This window comes from Geospiza fortis, unplaced genomic scaffold, assembly GCF_000277835.1.
Source record: "Geospiza fortis unplaced genomic scaffold, GeoFor_1.0 scaffold325, whole genome shotgun sequence".
Taxonomy (NCBI): Eukaryota; Metazoa; Chordata; class Aves; order Passeriformes; family Thraupidae; genus Geospiza; species Geospiza fortis.
Window position 1 is genome coordinate 946,076 of NW_005054427.1, and position 24,966 is coordinate 971,041.

The window sequence follows — 24,966 nt, forward strand, 5'->3', positions numbered from 1 at the left end:
AGGGTTTTGGCAGTGGTGCACAGAGACAGGATCAGAGGTAATGGCACAAACTCAAGCACAGAAGGTTCTGTCTGTGTATCAGAAAACACTTCTGTGATTTATCTTTTCACTCTGTTTTCACTGTGAGGTGGCCAAGCACTACCACAATTTGCCCAAAAAGTTGTAGAGTCCCACCTGTACATAGTCCTGGACAACTGGTTCTAAGTAGCTATGATTTGGAGCTCGGGAGTTGGGCAAGATGATGTCCAGAGGTCTCTTCCAATCCTCAAGCAATCTATGATTCTCTCATTTACCTCTTTGAATCTCCACACCATTAATCTTTCTGACAGCTGCCACACTGCAACAGAGATTCACTCTCCTATCACACAAACCTGTGAACTGCCAGACACATGCCAGTTCTTTTGCAAATTTTATGGATGTATGTTTGCCTAGAGTTTTTTCAGTTAACTGTCTCTAAATTCTGAAGGTCTCAGTGACCAGGCAGAACCCACTTCATCTTCTGTCATTAATGTTTTTACCATTCTTCTACTAAATGCTACTGGAGCACTCTATGTCCTGTCAAGGGCAATCAGATAACACAAAGACAGATATCTTATGAATATATGTAATGGTGGTATGACCAAAGGCAAAAAAGGGGTCTGACTGACTTAAAGTTTAGGAAGCAATCTGTACCTGCCTTTTTGCAAGTTAACTAAAATTACATTTGATTCATAAACTGTGAGACAAGGGACTTTTAATTCTATCATTAAAGATAACACCTTAATTAGAATTCCACTACTTAAACAGTATACAAGTTAAATAAAGGAAACTCAATATTTAAAACCACTTTAGAAATGGGCTGTAGTCCATGTTAGCTGCTAGCTAGCGATGCCAGCAGGCAAAGGACTTCCACCTTCCAGAAAACGTATCACCTGCAAAGCAGGATTAGCTCTTGGGTGTCTGATGGGTGTGGAACCTTTACTTTCTTTCTCACCCACTGATCCCCACCTGAGGCTACACAGTGTGCTGTTGCCATGCAGTCAGGGTGGCACAATATTATCATGCACAGCCCTAATGTATTAAGCAAGACAGCTGCCTGAAGCCAGAAGACAGATTCAATCACACTGCTAATTAAAAGCCAGTATGCCACAAGTTCCAAGAAATCCCAGTATTCTCTTAATTACCATCTCCCTCAAAAAGATGCAAAAACTCAAAGGAACTGAAAATTATTTTCTTAAGTTTAAAAAGTGGAAGATTTTAAACGACAAGGTCTTCCCAAACTTGCATCATACAAATTTGATTTCAAAAAACAAACAAGATGAACAAGATGGTCAGGATGTAACCATGTGATTTGGGAATCTGAAGTCAAGTTTGCAACCTATAAGTAAAGTAAGATTTTTCATATCTGTATTTTGAAATTTTAAGATAAGAAACTGATCTTGCTCTTGTTTAAATTAGCACAAAACTAATTCCATTTAATTCAGTTCAGTAAGACCGGTACAAAAACCTGTGCAGAAGAAGAAAGACTAAGCTGTAAAATTTGAAAATTTAGACCAAGGAAAATTTGATCAGGAACTGAAACCAGTATGTATTCTGTGTCCCAGTATGTATTACCCTGTGTCTTTTACCTTCTGAACAGACAAATATGACTACTCAATATCCTTCTTATGATTATTTAGGGGACTAGGAATGGGATTGTTACCTCTGTTTCAATTATTGTCAAAGACCCTGCTACTGCAAAAGAAAAATGCATCTAGCATTTTACCTCCTTTTTATCAAAGACGAATGTTCATGTTCACTCTACAGGCAGAAACCTCAGCATCAGGGGACTGAGCCAGGGAAAAGCACTTTAGGCTGATGAACTTGAGGGTTAAGTTAGGTAAACTGCTCTTACATGCTGGTTTCATGCTATAATTTTATGCGCAGGTGAAGATGTTTGAACTGAACTTTGGCATATCTATGCAGCTACAGAGGGATGATATTATTTATATTCAGTCACCTCTCTTAAGAGTAGAATTGGGCTTTTTTCTTGCGAAATTTTGCATTTTGTCACTGGAGAAAAATACTAAGAAAGAGATCTTGACTAACCTGTTTGTTTTCATTCTGATAAGCCTGAAGGAAGAGCTGTGTAAACACCCGTATAATTGTCATAACTTCTGGGGTTCCATCAGTTTCCATCAGTGCATTCCTATGCATTGAAAAGTTAGATATGACAGATCAGATAATTAGTCTGCCCATCACACCACTGTTAACTGAATGAAAGAAAGTTTTATTCTTTGTATGTTGTAGATTCAAACTGTGTCTGAGCTCATTACACCACTAACAGAAATACTAATTTTGCAGGCTTTTTAGATTTCATTTTTAGTTAAAAAAACCAAAAACAAAAAAAAACCCCTCATATACAACTCCTACAAATAAATTAGACTTAGTAAATATATACAATATACATGCAGACACATAATTTATCCTACCTAAATAAGTATACAATTAAAAAGACTAGCACAACTTTATTAGCCAAATTTGGCATCTGATCAGTTTGTTGTGTTCAGAGTAACCACTCCCATGACTGAGTTAAGCATACTTTATAATGTTTTGTGGCATCCCATAGGCCACTCTAGAGGTTTAAAAAGGTGAGTGCTTCAACTTGCCTTCCATAGAGCAAAATAACCTTGAGCAAAAAAACCTTGAGAAAAACACATAGCAGCAATTCTCATTCTCTTATTTGAAAGACATATAGTAGAAAGGAGAAAAAATGTTCAAAGTAAGTTGCCAGTGAGATACAAGTATTAGAGAATTGTTTCATGCCTCCTACAATATATGAAGAGTTAACACATTACTGTAACATAGAAATGTCACAAAACTACAGGCAAATATAATCACTGGTAAAAAAACAAGAACTAGTACATGGAAACTCAAGACAGTCTAGGTGTATGGACTTCTGTATAGCCACACAAGGCAAGAAAACATAGCAAGACAACATTGGGAAATAAAAGCAGTAAGTAATATCACTGTGATAAAATCATATAGAACAATTAATCTCAATATGCATGCAAATAGCAGGAAAAGTTATTACAGAAAGAGACACAATGCTTAGATCCATACTTCTAACAGAACACTAACCCCAAATATAAAAGAAATTTTGTGCCAGCTATAGAAACCTAACACAGTTTCCAAGCAAGGGAGTACATTTTCTTTATCAACAGTTCTCTAAAATCTCACATGTGATTACAACTGGAATAGTAACTTAACATCTGCACACCACTTGATAATAGTTGGAAGGATGTAGAGAAATAGAACAAAAATAAACAGAAGGCTGCATAAACCAATTGGTCTGCAAAAACCAGCCAACATATACTTCATATAACCAGCTTCAAGTAAGTATCAAGAGGTGAGACACAGTATTCTTAAAATACATCAATGTTTTAATACCAACAATGTAGAGGGACAAGCACACTAGGCAGAAACAATTCAAAGTAAAGAAAGGGAGCAGAAATGTAGGCTTAGAAACAGGAAAACATCATTTTTTTAAGACAATTTGAAACATTAATAAAGTGCAAAGTTTTACCAGGAAATACTGTGTTGGACAAAGCCCTGCATCAGCTGAGAAACATAATTTTATCCATTTCTACATCTACCAAAGGGGAAGGATGCAAAAGAGTACTGAAGTAATGTGATTCTTTAAAAAAACATTCCATATAGCATGACCTTAAATAAGCCAAGAAGCTTGGCCAAATTTTGTCTCCCTGTACCATCACAATATACAGTCTCCAGCCTAAGACATCAACACACATCTGCTGAAGTCACATCAAATTTTAAATGCATCTTGCTTGGGAAAGTGATTAATCTCAACTCTTCAGAAAGTGCTCTCTGTGTGCAGACACACAGAGACCACAGCAACAAAGGACTGCCAGAGCAGGGCTCCCAAGTGGCTCCACTCTCTCAACACAGCGGTCTACAGTGTCTACAGCCAAGCCTCTTCTGTTAGTGCCTGCACAAACCTGAATGTGCACAGACACACAAATGCCCCCACACACATGTACCTGGGAGCCCTGTTTTCCTAAGAAAGGAAACACTTAATGAGCAAAGGATGTCAGTCACTAAATACGTTATTGCTGTATTGGAATTGTTAGTACTGATAACCCTGGCAGTAGATCTACTTAAAATTAGTAAATATTAAGTCAAGTGCAAAGAGGAGAAAAGCCACTGAAAACTGAGTATAAAGGATTTGAAGTCCCTGCGTGGTAACCAATATATTGGTTGCTTCAAAATAATTTTAATGCATTCAAAACTAAACTCACTATTAATAGGTGAATCAATAGTTAAAGGCCATTAAGAGCATATCTAAATAAATCCTGAAAAGTATATAAGCAAACTGTAAAAGAGGCTACACTGGTAAGTGCAAAAGGTTTTGCTAAAAGCTACCTTCTTGTTGGCATGGGCCAGGCCATTTCAGCATTTAAAATTTTCACCTCAAAACTGTATTTCAACCACAAATCTCTACTGAAGTACAAAATAAATTACAAATTTTAAAGGCTAAAATACACTGTAGTCAATTGTACCACTGATTATTATGATGTAATTTTTACTCAAAGTTGATAAGATTTTTAACATTTTTCATTATTTTCAGCGTACTACACAGAAAGAGACTTTAGAGCATACAGGCAAAGAAAAAGATAACCTGAAATTATAATATGTTGCAGATGATAGTACTGCTTCTGCTCTTGAAGAAAACCTCAATGTTTAAATAGGTCATTTAAAGCCCCTCCCACATTAATTTCAAAACTTACTTGAAAATTTCATTTACAATTCTGAAAATAGCAGGATGGCTTGCTGCTTGTGGCTGTTGATAATCAAATGAAAGAAAATTAGGTATTAATAAGGAACAACTCACACAACTGTCACTGCATAATTCACAGCTTAACTCATTGATGCTATTACACAGCCATTGTTAAACTGTAACTCTAAGATCAACTCTCACTAAGCCCTCAGATTTTCTCAGGATTAGAATTCTTAGGATTCTCCACAGCAAGACCAAGCAGGCTCAACAGCTGACAAATGCAAACACCTGGGATCCCAAACTGTTTATGACAACAATCACTACAAATACTAAAGGTGGCAGACAGAAAGAACAGGTTGTTGCATGCAATTGCTAGAGACTAGACACAGGGAGTACATTTTCAAAAAGCTTTTCTTTCCTCTTTGCAGACAAACCTCTCAGGATGTGCTCTGAGATTCTTGCTACATCTTCAAAATTAAATTCCACAAATTAAATTGATTTTATCACCTTTGTCTTTAATAGTTTTGCATGCATTTTCATCCCAGATATTTTCTCACAGTATAATCTTCTTTTGTGAACTTTAGTGTTGCTAGTAGAAGCTGTCTCAGTGCATCAAAAAAAAAATTTAACTAGTGAAGCCTTTTACCATGCTACCACACGAAAGACTGTTTTCAGAAAGTTGTTATATTAAACATGCACCAGTAAACAAACTGCTTTCTAATTCCATATTCTTAGGCTTTTACGGAGCACCTAGAAAAAACCCCACGTACGCATTTCCCAAAGTACTAAGTTAAAGTCTAAGTTGAAAAGCAAATCCTCACTTAGTGTCTCTGATGTTAGTGCCTGAAGATTTAGTAAGAATATATATAGTTCTTGAACAGACTAGAGTAAAGCATGTTTAATAAAATGCCTTATATAAACTTTAGGAAGCATGGTGTTTATAAAATTTCATTTATCAATACAGCTTAAAGTGCATAATGCGCTACTGAAAACTTGTATGCACTCATTTCAACCTAAAAAGTACCAAGTAGAAAATTAACATAACACTGTAATAATATATATAAATTCTGTTTTTAAAAATAATCTATAATAATTATCATAACAATACTAATAACAATTAATATCTTTTTTATTGTACACAGGGACAACAAGGACTTTGCTTGCTGCAATCCGTACATCATAATATCAGAAAACAATCAATCCTTACTAAAAAACTGTTTGCAGAGCTGCTCCTCCGCGCAGCTATGGCTGCCGTGCTGTCCAGAGGGGGCGGCAGCCCGTCCTGCTGCTTTGCCCCATCTCTGCGCCATGGAACGGGCGCCACCTCCTGCTCCAGAGAGGAGCAGCGCCCCAAATCCCGCCGGAGCAGGAACCCCCGGCACCAGGCTGCCAGGAGGCACGGGCCTCTCCTTGTCTGGGGGCCTGGTTCTGTGTTCGTGTTTTGTTTGTGTCTTTCTTGGTTTGTGGGAAGATTAGACTACATCTCCACAGCTGCCTGCTAGATCCAGCCATCCTGAGGTGCTGGAGAGCAGTGGAAAGTGAGAGTGTGTTTTCAGTCCAGTTGATTCCATAATTCCTCCCCTGTCTTTCAGACACTCTACCCACCTTTGCACACACCCTCCTCTGATGAGGAACTCACACACTGTTGCTTAGGACAGGCTGGATACAAACCAGAAAGGGTCCACCAGAGGATCAGCTGACAGACCAAGATCAAATAAATCCTAGTTCTTCTGAACAAGTCCAAAACGAATGTGCTATTATATATAACAATGAAAAACTCTGCACGTCCTCCTGGCAGACAGCAGCAATCTAACAGTATTCACTACAAGAAATCATAGTTAATAGCCTCTAGGATTTTATCTAAACTACTGAAATCAATGAGATTGATATTTCATCACTGGTAGTCAAAAGGGAAAAAACAAAAAAACAAAACCCAAGCCCAAACCCCAGTGTTACCAAATTTCACAAGATTTTGATCAATGGACTGTATGGAATTAATTTGCAAGCATTCAAGAACAAGCATGCTGTGATAATGCAAAATTCTGCCCCACAATTTGAAGATGCCCTTTGTTTAACAGGTCAAGAGCAGGCAGCACAATTCTGCTACTGATAGGAGCAGTTCTGGAATTTGGGAGGGATTATCATTTTCAAGAGGGATTTTAATAAAATTTTCCTCTTGTTGACATTATCTCCTTATATTTTCAAAATAAAAAGGCATTTTACATTTCAATAATCTTGTCTGCAACTATTCAATGCTTTTCACAGAAATCAAACACTATGTATTGTTCAATCACTTCTAAAACATGCACAAATACAGACAGCACAATGCACACTAAACAAGAAGATTCAAACACAGAGAATTAGAGCTGCATGTGTGGTATTATGATAGAAAAAATGTACTTTTAACATAACGTTTTCCAGACACTAGTCTTAAAGAACTATACCACTTATGTATCTGTATGATTAGAAATCAGAATCTGAAACAACTTATTTATAACACAAAGCCAAAAGTGAATAAAAAAATAAGAAAAATACATCTGTATCTACAGTAAGCAAGGAAATGGGGAAAAAAAGAGACAATAATCTGCATTTTATTCACATCACAGAATCCTCTGTAACAACCACAAGAATAAACATGGGGAACTAAACATGAACAAGGTCATACATATTTGAGGCGGTAACTTAATTTTCAGACTCACATGCAGTTAATTGGACACATTTCTAGAAGTTATGCACATCTAACTTTAGGAAACTACTATGGTGCTGTATTTCAAATATTGTCTGCATCTTCCAATTGTATATTTGTATTTCTGAATTTTATTTTATATTTACCAGTTTAAAATACGAAATGTTACCTTTTTCTTATAGGAAATTCCAAATGTGTTTTTATTTTGAAGAATGCATCTATTTTTAAAGCACAAATATATTTTTACAGAAGTTTTAAATGTGGCCGAATCTATCAACATTAAGAGTAATTTTCTCTATCCTTCCTCTTTTCTCCCCCACTAATTGCCTCTCTCATTGGCTCTGTACATTGAAGAGTATTTTTACTGTAGAGCTCAGGGAGAGTGGGGATAATTTAACCACTCAAATCATCACAGGTCTTCTGCTAGCCATACACTACACAGCAGACACCAACCCAGCCTTTTCCTCCGTTGCCCACACATGCCGAGATGTATAATTCAGCTGACTCATCTGCAACCTCCACGCGAACAGACCCTCCTTCTTCTTCATTTGCATCTACTTTCACATCGGCCAAGGACTCTACTACGGTTCATACCTAAATAAAGAAACCTGAAACGTTGGAGTCATCCTCCTCTTGACCCTCATAGCAACCACCTTCGTAGGATATGTCCTGCCATGAGGTCAAATATCATTCTGAGCGCCTGTGGTGACAGTCAGAGGGATGGCCAACACGGCAGAGACCCTGCTGGGACTCTGTCACAGACCACCCAGCCAGGATGAAGTGAAATATTCTATCAGTGGATGTTTCATGATCACTGGCCCTTGTTCTTGTGGGAGACTTTAACTTGCCAAATGGCTGCTGGAAACTCAGCAGTGGAGAGGAGACAGTCTAGGAGGTTCCTGCAGCGTGTGGAAGGTAAATTCCAGACACAGCTTATAAGGGAGCCTACCAGGGCATGCCCTGCCAGACCTGCTGCTCACAAACAGAGAAGGGCTGTGGGACGTGTGGTGGTGAGAGACCATCTTGGGCACACTGACTGTGGAATGACAGAGTTTCTCTATTCTTGGTGAAGTAAGGAAGGGATCAAAAGAACCTCTACCTTGGACTTCCAGAGGTAGTCAGGAACTTTGGCCTGTTCAGGACACTGGTTCAGAGAGTCCCTCAGGAAACTGCTCTTAAAAACAAAGGGCTTCAGGAAGGCTGGACATGCTTTAAGAAGGAAATTTTAAGGCACAGGAGCAGGCCATCTCCATGTGCCAATAGATGAGATGGCAGAGAAGATAACTCCCCTGGCTGCGCAAGGAGCTTCCATGGGAACTCAAGAGAAAAAAGGAGAACTTATGACGTTTGGAAGAAGGGGCAGGCAACTCAGGATGTCATTAGGTCATACAGAGAGAAAACTAGAAAGGCAAAACCTCAACTAGAACTCAATCTGGCCACTGCTGTGAAAGATTATAGAAAGTGTTTTTATAAATACTTTAACTACAAAAGAAGGACCAAGAAAAATCTCCATCCTTTACTGGACATGGAAGGGAACAGAATCCCCTGTTGGGGATGAGGAAAAGGATGGGTACTTAATGCTTTCCTTACCACAGCCCCTAACAGAAAGCTCCATTATCCTCAGGACCTCCTGAGCAGGTAGACAGGGATGGGGAGCAGAACAGAGCCCCTGCAATCCAAGAGGAAGTTATGAGCCACACAGACAATCGCAAGTCTGTGGAGTCAGAAGGGATCCACCCAAGGGTACTGAAGGAGCTGGCAGAAGTGCTCATTAAGCTGCTCTCCATCATTTATGATTAGTCCTGGCTGAGGTCTCAGATGTCTGAAAGCTGGCCAGTGTGACATCCATCTACAAGAATGGGGGAAGGGAGGATCCAGGGAACTACAGGCCTGTCAGCCTGACCCTGGTGCCAGGAAAGGTTATGGATCAGGTCACCTTGTGCACCACCACACTGCACATACAGGACAACCAGGGGATCAGACCCAGCCAACAGGGATTTGGGACAGGCTGCCTGACCAACCTAATTACCTTTTATGACCAGATGACCTGCCTATTGGATGAGAAAAATTTGTGGATATTGTCTACCCGGACTTTAGCAAAGCACCTCATTGCAAGGGCACTGAGAGGCTGCAGCAAGTGCAGAGAAGGGCAACAGAGCTGGTGAAGGGTCTTGAACATCCTGTGAAGAGCAGCTGAGGGAGCTGGGGGTGTTTAGCCTGGAGAAAAGGAGACTCAGGGGTGACCTTATCACTCTCTGCAACTGCCTGAGAGGAGGGCACAGCCAGGTGAGGATCAGCCTCTTCTCCCAGGCAACCAGTGACAGGACAAGAGGACAGAATGTCAACCACTGTGTAGATGAGGAAGAATTTTGTCAGTGAGAGGGTGGTTAAACATTGGAACAGGCTGCCCGGGGAGATGTTGGAGTCACCATCCCAGGAAATGGTCTAAAAACAACTGGATGTGGCACTTAGAGGCATGATTTAGTTGACATGGTGGTTTCTGGTCAAAGATTGGACTCAATGATCTTGGAGGTCTCTTCCAACCCTAATGATTCTACCATTCTATGCTAAAAAGGTGGAAAATAAAATGCAGCAAGAACAGATGGTTTATAAAGAAGAGGAAGACAACAAATTTTAAGCCCTCTCAACCTATTGCACTTTTCTTGCAACATACCTTTGAAACAAATAAAACTATTTTGGAAAGCTATCTCAGAATCAAACAGAAACTAAATGACACCAGTTCAATCACATCTCTTTTTACATACATGGGCTTTAGAAATCTGTGTATACACATATCTATCCAATCCTGGTAAAACATAAAATACTAGTATGTGTATTTACTGCACGTTTAGTTGTTAATGCAGACATACAAATCCTAAAGTTACTTCAGAAAGGAAGACATCCACTCACCCACTCAATTACAAAGAAGCTAAGAGACCATCTGTGATGGTCACTTCACTTGTTTTTATTACTTCTGAGTAACTACAGAATTTCCAATATTAATTTCAGTTTAGCCACAAACATAACAGCATGCCATATAAACATAAGTTAGTGGACCATCACACAACAATTTCTCTTGGAATTAAAATATGTGAGTAGTACATATCAAATTTATTTCATCAGAGAAGTACAGTAGTTTACAACTATCTGTGTACCTTAGATCTCAGTGAGGTTTAAGTACAGTATGATTACTGTATCAAGACACTTGATTTAGGTAAGTTACTCTAATAATGAAATTAGGAAAGAGCTGATTGAAGTTTCCTTCTTATAATGTACTACAATTAAATCACTAACATATTTCTGACTATTTGTCATCTAAAGGTTTTCTTCTAGGTAGGAAAGTAGAAAACTAGCTTTGTCTCGTGATTCCACTATTACCATATCCATAAGGTAAACAGAGCTTACATCCTAAAACACCATAATCCAACTGCCAAAAAATTCATATCCACATTCCTAAATAAATATTTAAATATCCTTTAGGCAGGTTAAATTAATATACTGTTGGATTCAAAGTGCTGGCTAATTTAATGTTACACAAATGTCTTTGCAGTAAAATGAGCATGTTGTACAAAATACCATTATGCATCTAGACCACTATTTCAGGATCACATTATTTTCCTTCTATACTGCCTCTCTGAAGCCTCTCATCCTGTTGTTTTTACCTGCTTTGCCATCTCCCATATATGCACCCTGCCTCTTATCAATGCCTATCAATCCAGCCGCCTACTGCTCTCTTCTTTACAGCTCCATTCATTCCATTCTTTGTCCACAGGATGTCCTCTCTAAACCAGCTTTCAAAGCTGCTGCACTGGTCTTGTGAATACCTTATTTTGAAAGCAAAAAGTCTTTGGAGCAGAGGCAAGTAAAGACAACCTAAGTGTGCTAGCACAGTAATGTTCAATTTTTTTCAGAGATCAGGATGTGAAGGAGACTGAAAGATGAAGATTTTTATTAAATGACAAAATCCAACATTTGAAACAAGTATTTGACTATTTTTAAAATATATTTTATATTTATAACCTAGATTTAGATATCTTTTTTTCCCCAGCTAGTACATGGTATAGTACCAGATAGTATATAAAGTTTACAATATATCTGACATAGAAAAATTATGCATAGACCCTTAGGTAGTCTTGTTTGCTGTAGTACCTAAATCCCCAGATGGCATATGAAGAACTGCTGACACCAAGGCATTTATGAGATTTGCAAGTATCATAATGGGATCCCTAAAATAAGAGATTTCCAGGTTCAATTAAAAAGGAAGAATATGTAAAGGTAGCATTCTTTCCCTGACTAGAATACGTACTCTGTAAGCAGTTTCATAGGCTGAAAATAAAACACCATATGCCATTCATTAGTCTGTCATTTTATGAAACATATAATTTGAGTGCATAGCACACATGCTATTTCACACTGCAATTAACAATTAAATTTACATTTAGCGCTGCAAACGAGCTCATTATTTTGGAAAAAGTACAGTGCCAGGTTTTCTCATAGGGAAGATTTTAGGAGCTCTGCATAACACAGCATTTGAAAACAAATTTTAATTACAGGTTAGCAAATGTTCTGCATTAAGAATTTTGTTCAGGTTTGCAAACAAAACCAAGCAACTAAGCAGTCCATAACAGTCCATAACAAGGGATTCCAATTGTTCAGACTGCTGGACAAAGGGCACAGAGATTGAAGTAAAAACAGAATCAAATCCCTCCTGGCCAGTTTATAATTTTTAAGACAGAGAAAGGTACTCAGCACCCTCACCACTGAGATCCTTGTTTCTTTACCCATTCTTCATCACTGGATGAGATCTTTTTTCCCTCTTCTACCAATTCAGTGTAAAAACTAAAAAATTAGTGATGTTTGTAAGACTCAAGATTTGGCTTGCATTAACAAGTCCTATGTCCCATAATGGCCATTTATGCTGATGCATGTCTCAATGCTGACGTCTTTGAAAACTGTCACTCCTGAAGCATGACAGAGCAGTATCAAATGTACTATATGTTGCACATACCAGCAATGAGTCTTTTATGACACAAGCCACTTCTTCCAGTGAATTCAAGTGAATGGAAAACAGCTGGTCTAAAAGATGTAAGGTAGCTTTTTCAAGGCTTGGTAAGTGACGAAGCCAAAGGTTGAAGACAGCTGATTCAGGAAGGGAGATCTTCTTCCTGGTTTAGAGAGGAAAATACTGTTTTATCTGAGTAACTAGAAGGAAGATAGAAAAAAATTCAGTCGGGTGGTTTTTTTTAATATATTGGAGAAAGAAGAGACACAAAGATCAACCTGAAGCAAGTGAGAGAAGATCTTGTTTAGAGTAGCCTGTTCAATAGCAAATCATAATTGCAAAGAATGACTGGTAATCACCATCATCTATAAATGCAACTTTACCACACATGTTTAAAACCTAGAAATTTGGTCACGTTGGATCCCATCAAAGGAAAACAGAATGTTTAAGTCTGGAGTTCCCTTCCCCTCTCAAGAAAGGTCCTGTCCCTGTGCTCTCTCAAACCCAGACTAGTTCCCGCAGACAGCTACTGACAGATGAACAGGAAGGTTTCTGCTGTATAAGCAAATCATTAGCTATCTTTGCAGAGAAATAAGGAAAAAACCCAAAACCCACAACAACAAAAAGGGGGAAAAAAGATAACAAAAAAAAAAAGAAAGAAAAACTACTTAGCTAAGACTTCAGCCCACTAGCAGTGACCAGAGCTATATAACAGACAAATAGTTAAGACAAGTTATCTCTTCACCTAAAGACTTCAGCTATCAGTTTGTATCACCACAAAAGAAAAGCCACAGTGTGGACCAGCATGAATCAAAATATACTAAACTAACTTCCCAAGAAGAGATATCACAGCACAAAGACCCTAGAATATTTTTGTAGCTATTATGATAGTTGCAAATTAAAAGGTTCAAAGCAAAACAATACATAAATAACAATAAATATTTGCCTTGGTCTTTAATAAAGTTAAGATTAAAAAACCTAAAATTAGGCTGGAGAATACATGCAAGCTAAAGCTACTGATAAAACGGGAAAAACACCAGCAGAAAAAATACTAAAGCTGTTTCAGGATCTATTTTCAATGTATTTATTTTGCCATACATTTGTTTCATTATCAGCTCTCAGAATTCTGAATTTCATTTGAAAGCCTGTATTTTTTCCATTCAGTATTATGTAATGACCTTAAAGTATACATGAGGAGACAAGAAATACATTGAAGTACCCTGAATTTCAAAACTGCAAAGCAATGCTCAATTTCAGGATACTGTTTTATTAAATATTACTATTAAAGCACATACACACATGAGAGTAAATAAAGGATGACAAGAGATTAGCTGATTTTGCCACTATCAACTTTCTTGTTGTTTTTGTGACAGCATGGTAGATATTATAAATATTATAAATATTATAAATATTAGCAAAAGAAAGCTAATAAGCTTACATAGAGGTGCTGCAACGCTAAGATAGAAAAACCATACAAGAAGTTAATTGTAACGATTATACTCCCACAGCTGAACTTGCAGATGTCCCCACCAGGACAATTTTGAGTTCTTTGGAGCCCTGCAAGTGCCCCATTCTCTGGGGCAGGTTCCACCCATGTTCAGAAAGAAGACATGCTCAGAACTCAACAGAGTAAGGGAAAATAGAAGTCAATTGTAAGAGGGGAAAAAAATAAAATACAAGCACATTCACATTAAGACCACATGAGTTCAGTGACAGTCCTGGAATATATCATGCAAAGTACGTGTGATCCTGTACCTCTCTCAGGGAAACTTTTGCAAACTGCACTTTTGCTGAGGACCCTGCAAGAGTCACTTAGTCAAAAGCCATGTGAAATCAGGTATATTTGTTCACTGTGATAAGTAAGTAGCTCAACAGTTAATAAAAGAGACCTTTCATTCAGAAGAACCGCTTACTACCATCCAAAGAATGCCCTTACTCACAACATGAAGTGTCAGAATGGTCAAGATGGACTGCCCATCAGCTTACTGATATGAGAACAAAACATCTGTACAGAACCTGTGAACTTGCTCTCAAAGTCTTTCAGACTTATGGAACATGAACAGTCAGAAGCCACAAAAGATGGACGAGTGGAAGGGTGAAAGACAGCTCTGTGCTTTTGAGCACATCTTTCACTACAAACTGCCACATTCACACTCCTTTTTAATTCCTTTTCCTCGACTTCTAGTAATACGCATGCATTAGTTATTGTACTTTTCCATTAATTATCTATTTTTGTCTGGCATCCTCAATGGATCACCACAAGAATATTCATTAGAACATCTCAGAAATTATGATGAGTACACAGGAAGAAATTAAGACTGCTTAGAAAAGGAGAGAAATGGATAATTGACACAAAATGTTCACAAGGGACATTTTCTAGTATTAAAAAAAATTGTTTATAGTACAGCATTTCAGGTACAACTTTAATAAAGCAATTCACAAGCAAATGCAGGCTATGCTTTCCCTGACATTTTCCCTTCCTGGCATAGCCAATCTTGCTGTTGTTCAGGTGGTCTTCATCCATTGACTAATTTTATCAGAACAGCGGGTTTAGTGGTAGCAAAACAAGCAGAGCTGTATTTCACAAATTGCTCCTCTTTCAGATTCATTAAAACTAATCTGCTGAAAACCAGGAAAATCTAAAATCTGGAGAAGCAATTTCACAAAAAAAAAAAAGAAAAAACAAAAAACCCAAAAAACAAACAAACAAAAAACCACCAAAAACAAAACCAAAAAAACCCAAAAACAAAACCCCAAAAGAATTATGAAAACATCAAACATCTATCTTACAGAAAAACTAAAATCATTCCCAAAATGTCAAGTTAGCAAAGGTAATACACTTATGTGACATAAATGACATTTCTGTGACAAATTATTACAACTTCCACAAAATTCCTAAAATCTATTGGAGTTTTTAACCTCCTTTTTAAGGAATAGGTGAGACAAAGTCCCAGTCAATATTTAAAGCTGTTATGCCACATTTTGTGCATTATAGCAATGTAAAATTCTGCTTTGGCCCACATCCTTAGCTCTGCTATCCAACTGCAAGGGAAATACCTTACTAGAAAAGTATACAGTGCATTCAGCACACAAACCTAGAAAAAGGACATTGTATTGAATTTATAGTCTTTATGAAAAAGCAAAACAATACAAACCCTGCCACTTACTTTAAAAAGGCCTCATTCACAGCCTCCAGAAACTCTGAACTCAGAATTTCTTTTGATGACCCTCCATGGTAAAGAAGGAGAGTTTCCAGCAATGGAGTTAGATCAGGCAAAGTAATGAGAGGCACACAGAAAATGGAAATAGCATTCACACGACTGGCTGAAATGCTGAGGGAAAAAAAAAAAACAGAGTTCACATTTCAGAAAAGTCATAAATTCTAAACTGTTAAGCAAAGAAAAGGACATTAATAATTACAGAATATTAAACGTAAGACATGCATACCTAACTGCTCAAAAATTATTTACTAGGATGACTGTTGACATATCATTTCTTATTTTGCATAGAATTTTAAGAAGTCAGATAAAATTTTGATATTTAAGTGCTCAAAACAAACCATGTGAGGGATATCAACACAACTCTGAATTGAACCCAGTTGTGATGACTCCATCACCACATCCTTCCTAGTAGACACTTCACTGTCTTTCTCAGTGAAGGAAGACTAGAGACTCAAAGCTCCCAGGCAAGTTTCCTGGAGCCCCAGAAGAGACAACCTAACTGCTTTTCAGGCCTCCTGTTGTTTTTTTAACCTTTCTTTCCTCTTAACAGAAACAATTTATGAATCCTGATGTCTTCAAGTGCTCAGCTGGAAAATTTTTGTCTTACAGATCTATATCAGCTGAAGAAATATGTAGCTCCTTTACACAATAATAATACACAAACTACTTGCTGGATCTTCTCACTAAAACTACATGGTCGAAAATGGTTAAAGACAGTGGAATCTGGAACATAAAGAAAATACAGAAACTTTGGAACTTTAAGCAAATTAAAATTGCAGAGACTAGATTTGCGAAAAGAAGTCACAACTTTCCCAGAGAATATATATTGTTTCTAGCACATGAAACTGTAGCATTGACAGGAAGATACTTATAAAGACCAAGAACTATGAAACACTGGATTCCAGGAAATTAAAACATTGTCCTATATTGTTTGTAAAAGGCTTCCCTGAGTTCCTGCAAATTTCTCCTGATTCACTAAAAGAAGTGCATTGTCTGAAAAAATCTGAAAGTATTTTCTTTGAGGAGTCACCAATAGGACTTCAGGACCTATTGGTGAGGACAGGGAATTAAGAAGGCTGCTCAGCAATATGGACACGAGGTACTAATCATCCCTATTTAACCAGAGAGAGAAATAAAACAAAACATTTTCCAAGATGCACATTTCTGAGTAATTACCTGATTAAATATTTGTTTAAGGTTTCTTATACTGAAATACTTCAAAATGCACTTTTGTTTCAAGCATTTTTGTAAAAATGGTAATTATTGGGATGATCTGATCATGCAGCAGCATTTTCAAGACCTGAAACTCTAAATCAGTTCCCTTTACACAATTATGTTTCTAATTCCTTATCCAGGATTAGCAAAATTCAGCAGATGAATTTACTCTTACTTAACTTCAGAAGAAAAACCCTGTTAAGATAGTTTTGTTCTAGATAATCTTCAAAATATTTTCTTGGAAAATAGTGCACAATCCACTCTGCTGTGTACAATGAATTTGCAACGATGTTATCATCTGAATTTTTAAAATATCACTAAGTGGAAAAAGGAGAAAATGTAGATCTCTAAAAGCAAACTACTTTTGTCTCTGGAACTTGAATAAACATCCATATCATAATTTCTACACTCAAAAATCAACCTAAGTTCAAAGTTTTCTCTTTCTCCCGGCAGAAATCAGGTATTTTTCTTCCCAACAGTCTCAACCAGCTTTACAGCTAAGTCTGTTTAACCCTACTTTTAAAAATGTTGGCATTTAGTTCCTACAAGGAAAGAAACTTCATTATGCTCCTCATTAACTGCGTCCATAATTTTAATACTAAAATCAGTTCTAAACAAATTCAGCTCATTTCATCTTCCTTACCAAATATATAGATGCAAAGAGGAAGGGGAGGATAACAGCCAAGTTAAGCCAACAAAGGCATAAATCAGACAGCAAAAGGACATGATCATGTGATGAAGAGTGACAGCAGCACCATTAGCAAATGATCTTTGAAGGTCCCTTCCAATTCCTCTGCTACTCCTAGGTTAAGTACAAACCCTTACATGAAGCCAAGCTTACCAAGCTTGTCCACACCTTAAATCATCTACCAAATATATCCAAAGCTTTTCAACTCAAGCCTAATTTGCTCAAGACTGTAAAATGATCCTCACTGAACTGTAATGACCCAGACCAAAACATATCAAACTTATGTTTAGATAACACCTACCTCTCCTGAATGTTAAGTCCATTGCACTGGTTTTCTCTGAGTTCTGTTACTAATGAAATGACCATCTGTTAAATAAAATAAAAGTAAATAAAATACATTACATTTACTGACAATAAGCAGACATTAGTTGCATGGTTCTCTGTGCGACTGTAAAGGATGTACTGTAAAGTTTAATAACTTCCTCTGTTCATCTATTTTGATTTTTTTAATTTTTTAACTATTGATGTCAAATTAAAGCTCTCCAAATCACTGAACAGACTGTACTGCAAAATGTTATTTTACACATTATATACTTTACACATTTTAAAACAAAGAAGATATTCACTTTAGCTCTGCTTCCCCAAGAGTAAAGGCATAACTTTCAGAAGAGTATTACTAATAATTTTTACACACTTTGTCTAATTCGAGTCAACATATCATGAAATATTATTCCCATTATTTTTATGTATCTTAAATAGAAAAGTGACTTTAGCTAACATTTAGGGTTCATCTCCTATTTTAAATGCAGCAGATACAGTAAAAAAAATTCAGAAGTTACATTCTAATACAAAAAATTATAAATATAATTTTAACTTCATGGGTAAAAAATAATGATAGAATAGGTTTTTCTTTTGTTATAGAGCAATGGGAATGGGAATTTTGTTTTTATGAATATTTATTATAGCATAATCTAATAAAATTTTCTCATTTGTCCAGAGATCTCCCACTTCATTTTTTCCCTTAAAAGGTTGTAAAAGTAACTGAGGTAAGAAAAGATAAACAAAGTTCAGTTCATGTTCCTTATCACAATGACAGCTCCATGTATGTGCTTATAAACTGGTGATTTATTATTGTTAAAATCTCAATTACACCAAATACTTACATTTTTAACCAAGTGACAGTAATAATCTGCTGATGTGTAGCCCAGAGCTGATATGAACGTACTGGTTTCTGCTTCATTACTTTCCCACTTAGAAGAAGAAAGGAGATGGCACAGCAAACTCTGAAAAATCAACAGAACGGCTATGAAGTTCCAGGCCAACACAAGCTGTGTAAAGGGATAGGACAGCTATCGAACTCTGCCTGGGTTAAGGCCTTTTGATCAGCTGTGGCCATTTTACACCATTGATACAGAAGAGCAGACAGCCCCACCAACCATAAGGAAAATGCTGCAGCTGCTACAATCAAACACACACACCACACAATTTCAGCAGCTGTCCAGTCTCAATGGAGACCATTCACATCAAAACCACAGACCGTAGCTAGGTTTCAGTTCTCTGAGAGCCATTTCAATCACCTGTAGTCTTGATCAGTCCCATGATCGACAAGTGCAAGAGTGTAATTAACATCTACTTTTCCATATCACTTCTTCAAGATGCTCTGGGATTCAGAGTCTGGTCTCACACTGTAGAGTTTGCTTAATTTCCGCATTATTTTGAGAAGATGATGATAAAAATCTTATCTTGACATTTACTTCTCTGCCAATTTCACTACAAAATGCTTTACGTTTCATTAAAGCCTTTTAAATACATCATATGATAACCTAAGCTATCCTTTGATGATAGACTCCAAGTCAGATTAACAGATTTGGTACACTGGTTCTGCAGGCATGCACAGGGGACTCTGAGCACCGTACTCATGCTTTCCTAGCTCTTCAGCCCTATACTACAGCTCTGCTGTCATCTGGACAGATCTTACACCCCACCACCTTCCCTAGCAAACTCATTATGAAAACTAAAAATGCAAAATCTTGAGCACTTTTTTTTTTTTAAATCTTGGTATCATAACTGTGCTGAGATAGTTCTAAGTTGATCATCAAACTATCTGCTCTACATTTTTTTACAATTTCATTCCTGTTCTTGACTGCTACACGCTGACATAACAACAGTTATGTTCACTTTCCAGGGTTCATTTCAGGGCTTTATGTATCACTGACACTTAAAGTATAAACTTTATATGGCACCAAGTACATAAAATTCTTTGTAACAGAGGGTCAGCATTAGTATACACTGAAAAAGGCCTTCATTTAAAAAACATATGATTAAAGGAAAGTTCAGACAAAACCTCTGTGACTTCCGTGGGTTTAGGCTGCCTAGCTTCATTCTGCGCATTCTTATTAATAAAAAGAGGAACCTGATGAAAGATTTTTGAGGGAAAAAAAAAAAGGAAACCTCATTAACTTATTTTGTCCTTTCAGAAACTCAAGTATTTATACATGCTTTTGTTGAACATCCCTAAGCAACTGCTTCAGAAGTCCTGGAATTAGATATATTCAATCCATGTGCCCCAAGTTTGATTGATGTGAGAGAGAAGAATCAGCAGATGAACACCAGCGGTCTAAGAAAATTTTCATTGTTCTCAAAATAAGTAACAAGAATTTGGAATACCTTATTTATTGTACTTCAGGATTCTTTTACTACCTTGAAGAGTTATGTTAAATGTCTAAATATCCTTTTCCTTCATAAATTTGTTCCTAGATAGCCCTCAACAAGAGCAGCTGCTGTTCTATTGGCATCCAGAGAATTCCCACAAACAAAAGAGAAGGAAAAATGCTGTGGCAAAACAGTTTCAAAGTAGTAACTTACATTCAACATTTGCATTCTTAAGAAAAAGACAGAGAAGAGCAGATACTAAAAATGTACAAGCCTCTAAATGTGTCAAAAGCAAAAGTTAAAATCTATTAACTGCACAATCTCCCAACAGGCCTTAATCAATTCATTAATAAAAAATAATAACCTTTATTTATTTTTATTGTCTTTCGCAACAATTACTAAACTTAAATTTTCTTTAAGGAACACTATCAAGGGTACCTACAAAACAGGATGGTTTACCAAGCAGAATGAGATAAAGAACCAAACTACAAGGCAAAAACAAAATAAAGGAGGTGTTATAACAGCAAACCTGGGATGCCACTTTCACAAGAGATAAGGAAGGGGCTTGAAAAGTACAGAGTCTGTTGGATTTATTAATGAAAGACTTACAAAAATCTTGACCAGTGATAATAAACATAAAAATCTCTGAAAAGGATTTGGCAGGCTCACATGGCAGCAAATGACAGCTAAATTAGGGAGTGGCTTAAAATCCCACATATTCACCTGTACCACTATCAAATTCATTATCTCATGACCCCTTCTGTAACCAGAATTTTCCCAAATGTAAAATAAATTGAATACTCTCTTTGTGAAGAGTACTTTTGAAATTATCCCCCCACCCCCACCCCCCCCCCCGGCCTTGTGTAACAGCCAGTGTTAATCAAGCAGTAGAAGAAAAGAGAAGAAAAATGACTACACATCATCAGAGTCTGCATATGTCCTGCAACACTTTCCTGTGATGATTTTCAGTTTGGTACTGTTTTGGGGTTTTGCTTGCTTATTTACTTGCTTGGGGATTTTTGTTGTTTCATTTTCAATTTACTAGATCCATGCAAGGAATTTGCAGATTTTTTTCCTTGAAATGTACAAAATCTCTGAGCAGCCAGAAGGGGGCAAGGGAAACACAGGCAAAGAGATATTGTAGTCAAAATGAAAGGAGCTATTAAGTATTTACATAAGACAAATAGGTACAAAAGATGGAAAACATTTACAATTCAGCTCTGTGTCTTATGTATTTCATTTTACTGACAGTGTTGCAGTGGAAAGCCAGAGACATCCCTACATGCAACAAAGGTATTTATTAAAGCATCTGTCTTTTTCAGTTTAAAAGCTTTCTTAATCTTCTAGAACACACACAGAAAGCTCTCCTTCTCTCTAGAAAAAGTAGCTTATTTATTTCTTATATAATTCTGGTTGTAAGTGATAATTCTTTTACTACTTTATATTAACAGAGAGCTGTCTGGAAGAAAAATTAGTACTGATGCTTCACTCATACTTGACAAATGAATTGTTAGGATAAGGAATATTTAATGTCTTCATCAATGGGATGGGATTGAGTGGGACAGTAGGATTGAGTGCACCCACAGCAAGTTTGCAGATGACACCAAGACATGTGGTGCAGTGGGAAGGGATGCCATCCACAGGAAGGAGGGGCGGGGGTGTGTGAACTTCAAGAAGTTCAACAAGGCCAAGTGAAAAGTCCAGCACCTCAACTGGGCAATCTCCAATATCAATTATCAGGAATGAATGGACTGAGAGCAGCCTTGAGAGCAGAGAAGGGCTCGGGAATATCTGAAATTAACTCTTTCAGAAAGTACCATAGAGAAATATAAAAGATTTCCCATTTTCTCACATATATAGGAAGCAATACAAACATTCAAACCTTGTGACAGGTTCCATTATTACATTATGAATCCCCCAAGCATTTGGAAAATCAAAAGGCATGACATATTACAGAGCCACAGTATCCAAAAGTTATTTGATACTGATGACTTTTAAGGAATCATTTCAAGATCAATACCTACGAGGTATTCAAGCACATGCTGAGAAAATTGTCAGTACTAACTGTACTCCTGTACTGATGGTATCAGCCAAGCATCCTACACTTCCCCAGCAAAATTAACAACTGGTGATCTGCATAATCATCAGTTATTCCTGGCAGTGAATCAATTACCACTCACTGTCTAATCCACTAATACCACATTCCACAAGCCAAGAAAGTGGATCTGCAGCAGAAATGTTGCATTCAAAAGGAAAAATAACAAGGGATCTTTTATTTTTGCATTTCCAGAATCAAGATGGCTCATTTTGGAAAACAACCACCAGTCAGGCACAGTCTAATATCGTAAATGACTTTTTTCTTGACTTCTCTCACCACTAAGTAAGGAAACCACCTTGGCTGTAATTGCAAGAGAAGAAATACATCCCCCAGCCGAGGATTAAAGGCATGCTATTCAAAATCCCATCCAACCTGAAACTGAATTAATGAATTTTTATAAAGCCCTCACAATGACCAACTTCTCTGAACAACCTTGCAAGTGACTTTATTGTACTGATGGAATTTATACTGAGCAATACTGCAGATAATTCAAAATGAACTGCTGCAGAGAGACTTCTCATACCTTTAACAGGCAGATAATCCTATGAGCATTACCACAAAGACATAAACTCACAAGCTTTCTTTATCAGTGTAAGCACACTGCTTCATATCTACAATATGAAGCATACCTCTTATACCCTATAGCATACCTCCACTTCCTCCCCACTCCCACAACAAAATTCAGTATGGCATATGGGATAGCATATGATTTGCTGAGGCAAAGCAAGGGAAGAAAACAGGTTTTCTCAGTTCTTAGACTTCACAGTAGTTCTTGTTCTGTGGATGGTACAGAATTGGAATATCAAGACAAAGAAACAAAAGAAAAAGAGAGGATAGAGAGAAAAGAGAAAGAAAGCCAGAGAAACACGAGAGTGAGAGAAAAAATAAAGAGGGGACCTGATTTATTCCCTTTTATAGTTCATCTGGTGCATGCCTCTTATGTAAACTAGACTTGTCACACAATTTTGTTCACTCATGGACAGCCAGCCCTTCTCCTGGAAGTGAGGTGGGGGTGGGGGACTAAGCATGAGTCTCAAGGCAGAGCAAGATCTTGGCTCAGAACAGCACTGCCCCAGCTCTACAGGACTCTCTCCTGCAATCACACCTTTCCTGTAGCAATACTCAGAATGTTGAGACAAAATATGCTTAGATCTGATCCTCTGCAGTGGCCCCTCAGTCAGATTGCAAATGAAACCGAGTTGGGTGGGAGATTTGATTTGCTGAAGTGTAGGAAGGCTTTACTGAGGGATCTGGACCAGCTGGATCAATGGGCTGAGGCCAGCAGTATAAAGTTTGGTATGGTGAAGTGCTGGGTCCAGCCCAACACTGGGTCCAGTCACAACAACCCCAGACAGTACTATAGGCTGGGGCAAGAGAGGCTGGAAAGCTGCCCAGCCAAAAAGGACCTGCAGGGGCTGGTCAACAATGGCTGAGCATGAGCCAGCCGTGCCCAGGTGGCCAGGAAGGTATCTTGGCCTCTATCATCAATAGCGTGGCCAGAGGCCAGGGCACTGACTGCCCCCTGCACTAGGCACTGGCAAGGCCACACCTTGAATCCTGAGTCCAGTTCTGGGCCACTCACTGCAAGAAGGCCATCGAGGGGCTGGAGCAAGTCCAGAGAAGGGCAACAGAGCTGGTGAAAGGTCTGAAGCACAGATCCTATGAGGGCCAGCTCTGGGAGCTGGGGATGTTTGGCCTGGAGAAAAGGAGGGGAGACTCTACAACTATTGTTCTCTACAAGTGCCCGAAAGGAGGGTGCAGCCAGGCAGGGGATGGTCTCTTCTGTGACAATCTCAGTAACAGCTGACAGGACAAGAAGACATGGTCTCAAGTTGCACCAGGGGAGGTTCAGACAGGATATTAGGAAAAATGTCTTCACTGACAGGGTTGTCAGGCATTGAAATTGACTACCGTATTTGTGGTGGCATCATCACTCCTGGAAGTCTTCAAAAGGTGTGTAGATGTGGCTTTAGGAGATGTGGTGAAGTGGCAATATGGCAGTGCAGTGTTAACACTGGACTTCATGATCTTATAGGTCTATTCCAAACTCTATGATTCTAAAGTGGACTAAGTAACTAAAATACTTTTCACAAAAGCTAAGCTAACTCTTTTGATACTCCTCTTTAAGTAATGAAGGCTGATTTCCATGTGCTATAAGGGATTTGTTGAGTTACTCCATAACTTTGTAACAACCATCTCATGAGGCACACGAGTCTATGAAAGCCTGGAAATTACTTTTCTGGAGCAGAATTTGTCCCTCCACTGATTTAAGTAACATAGTCCCAGGCAAACAGGAACTCAACTAGTGTCCACAAATCCAGCACAAAGGTAGGAGGTGCTTTAGGTTCTGATACCATATTTACCAAGCAGGGATTGAAAAGCTCTGAACCCTTTTACCCCTTTTCTTTCTGAAATAGCCAATATTTTCCTGTACACATCAATGGGGAAAAATATAGAAGCTTAAATTAAAGTAATTTCACAATTACTTCTGAAATTAGACATCAACACATAAAAACAGAACTAGATTTTTATTACAAGATGGCAAGTTTTATGCCAGTAACTGTATTTGTGTAGCAACTGTCCTGGAATTCATGGCACAGTTTCAAAGAGATTCCAGGGGAGGCAGATAAAGCAGTTTTCTTCTGGAA

General features: G+C 37.8%; 1 protein-coding gene across 1 annotated transcript in view; it reads right to left on the minus strand.

Annotated features, from left to right (window-relative positions):
• FANCC (FA complementation group C) overlaps positions 1–24,966 on the minus strand; it is a 73,761-nt gene that overhangs the window by 12,306 nt on the left and 36,489 nt on the right. Inside the window, exons 5-10 of the mRNA XM_031061843.1 lie at positions 18,732–18,851; positions 17,870–17,934; positions 15,612–15,776; positions 12,451–12,607; positions 4,767–4,819; positions 2,068–2,167 (exon numbers count right to left, since the gene is read on the minus strand). Coding sequence (XP_030917703.1) covers positions 2,068–2,167; positions 4,767–4,819; positions 12,451–12,607; positions 15,612–15,776; positions 17,870–17,934; positions 18,732–18,851 — 660 coding nt within the window. The remainder of the gene's footprint in view (positions 1–2,067; positions 2,168–4,766; positions 4,820–12,450; positions 12,608–15,611; positions 15,777–17,869; positions 17,935–18,731; positions 18,852–24,966) is intronic.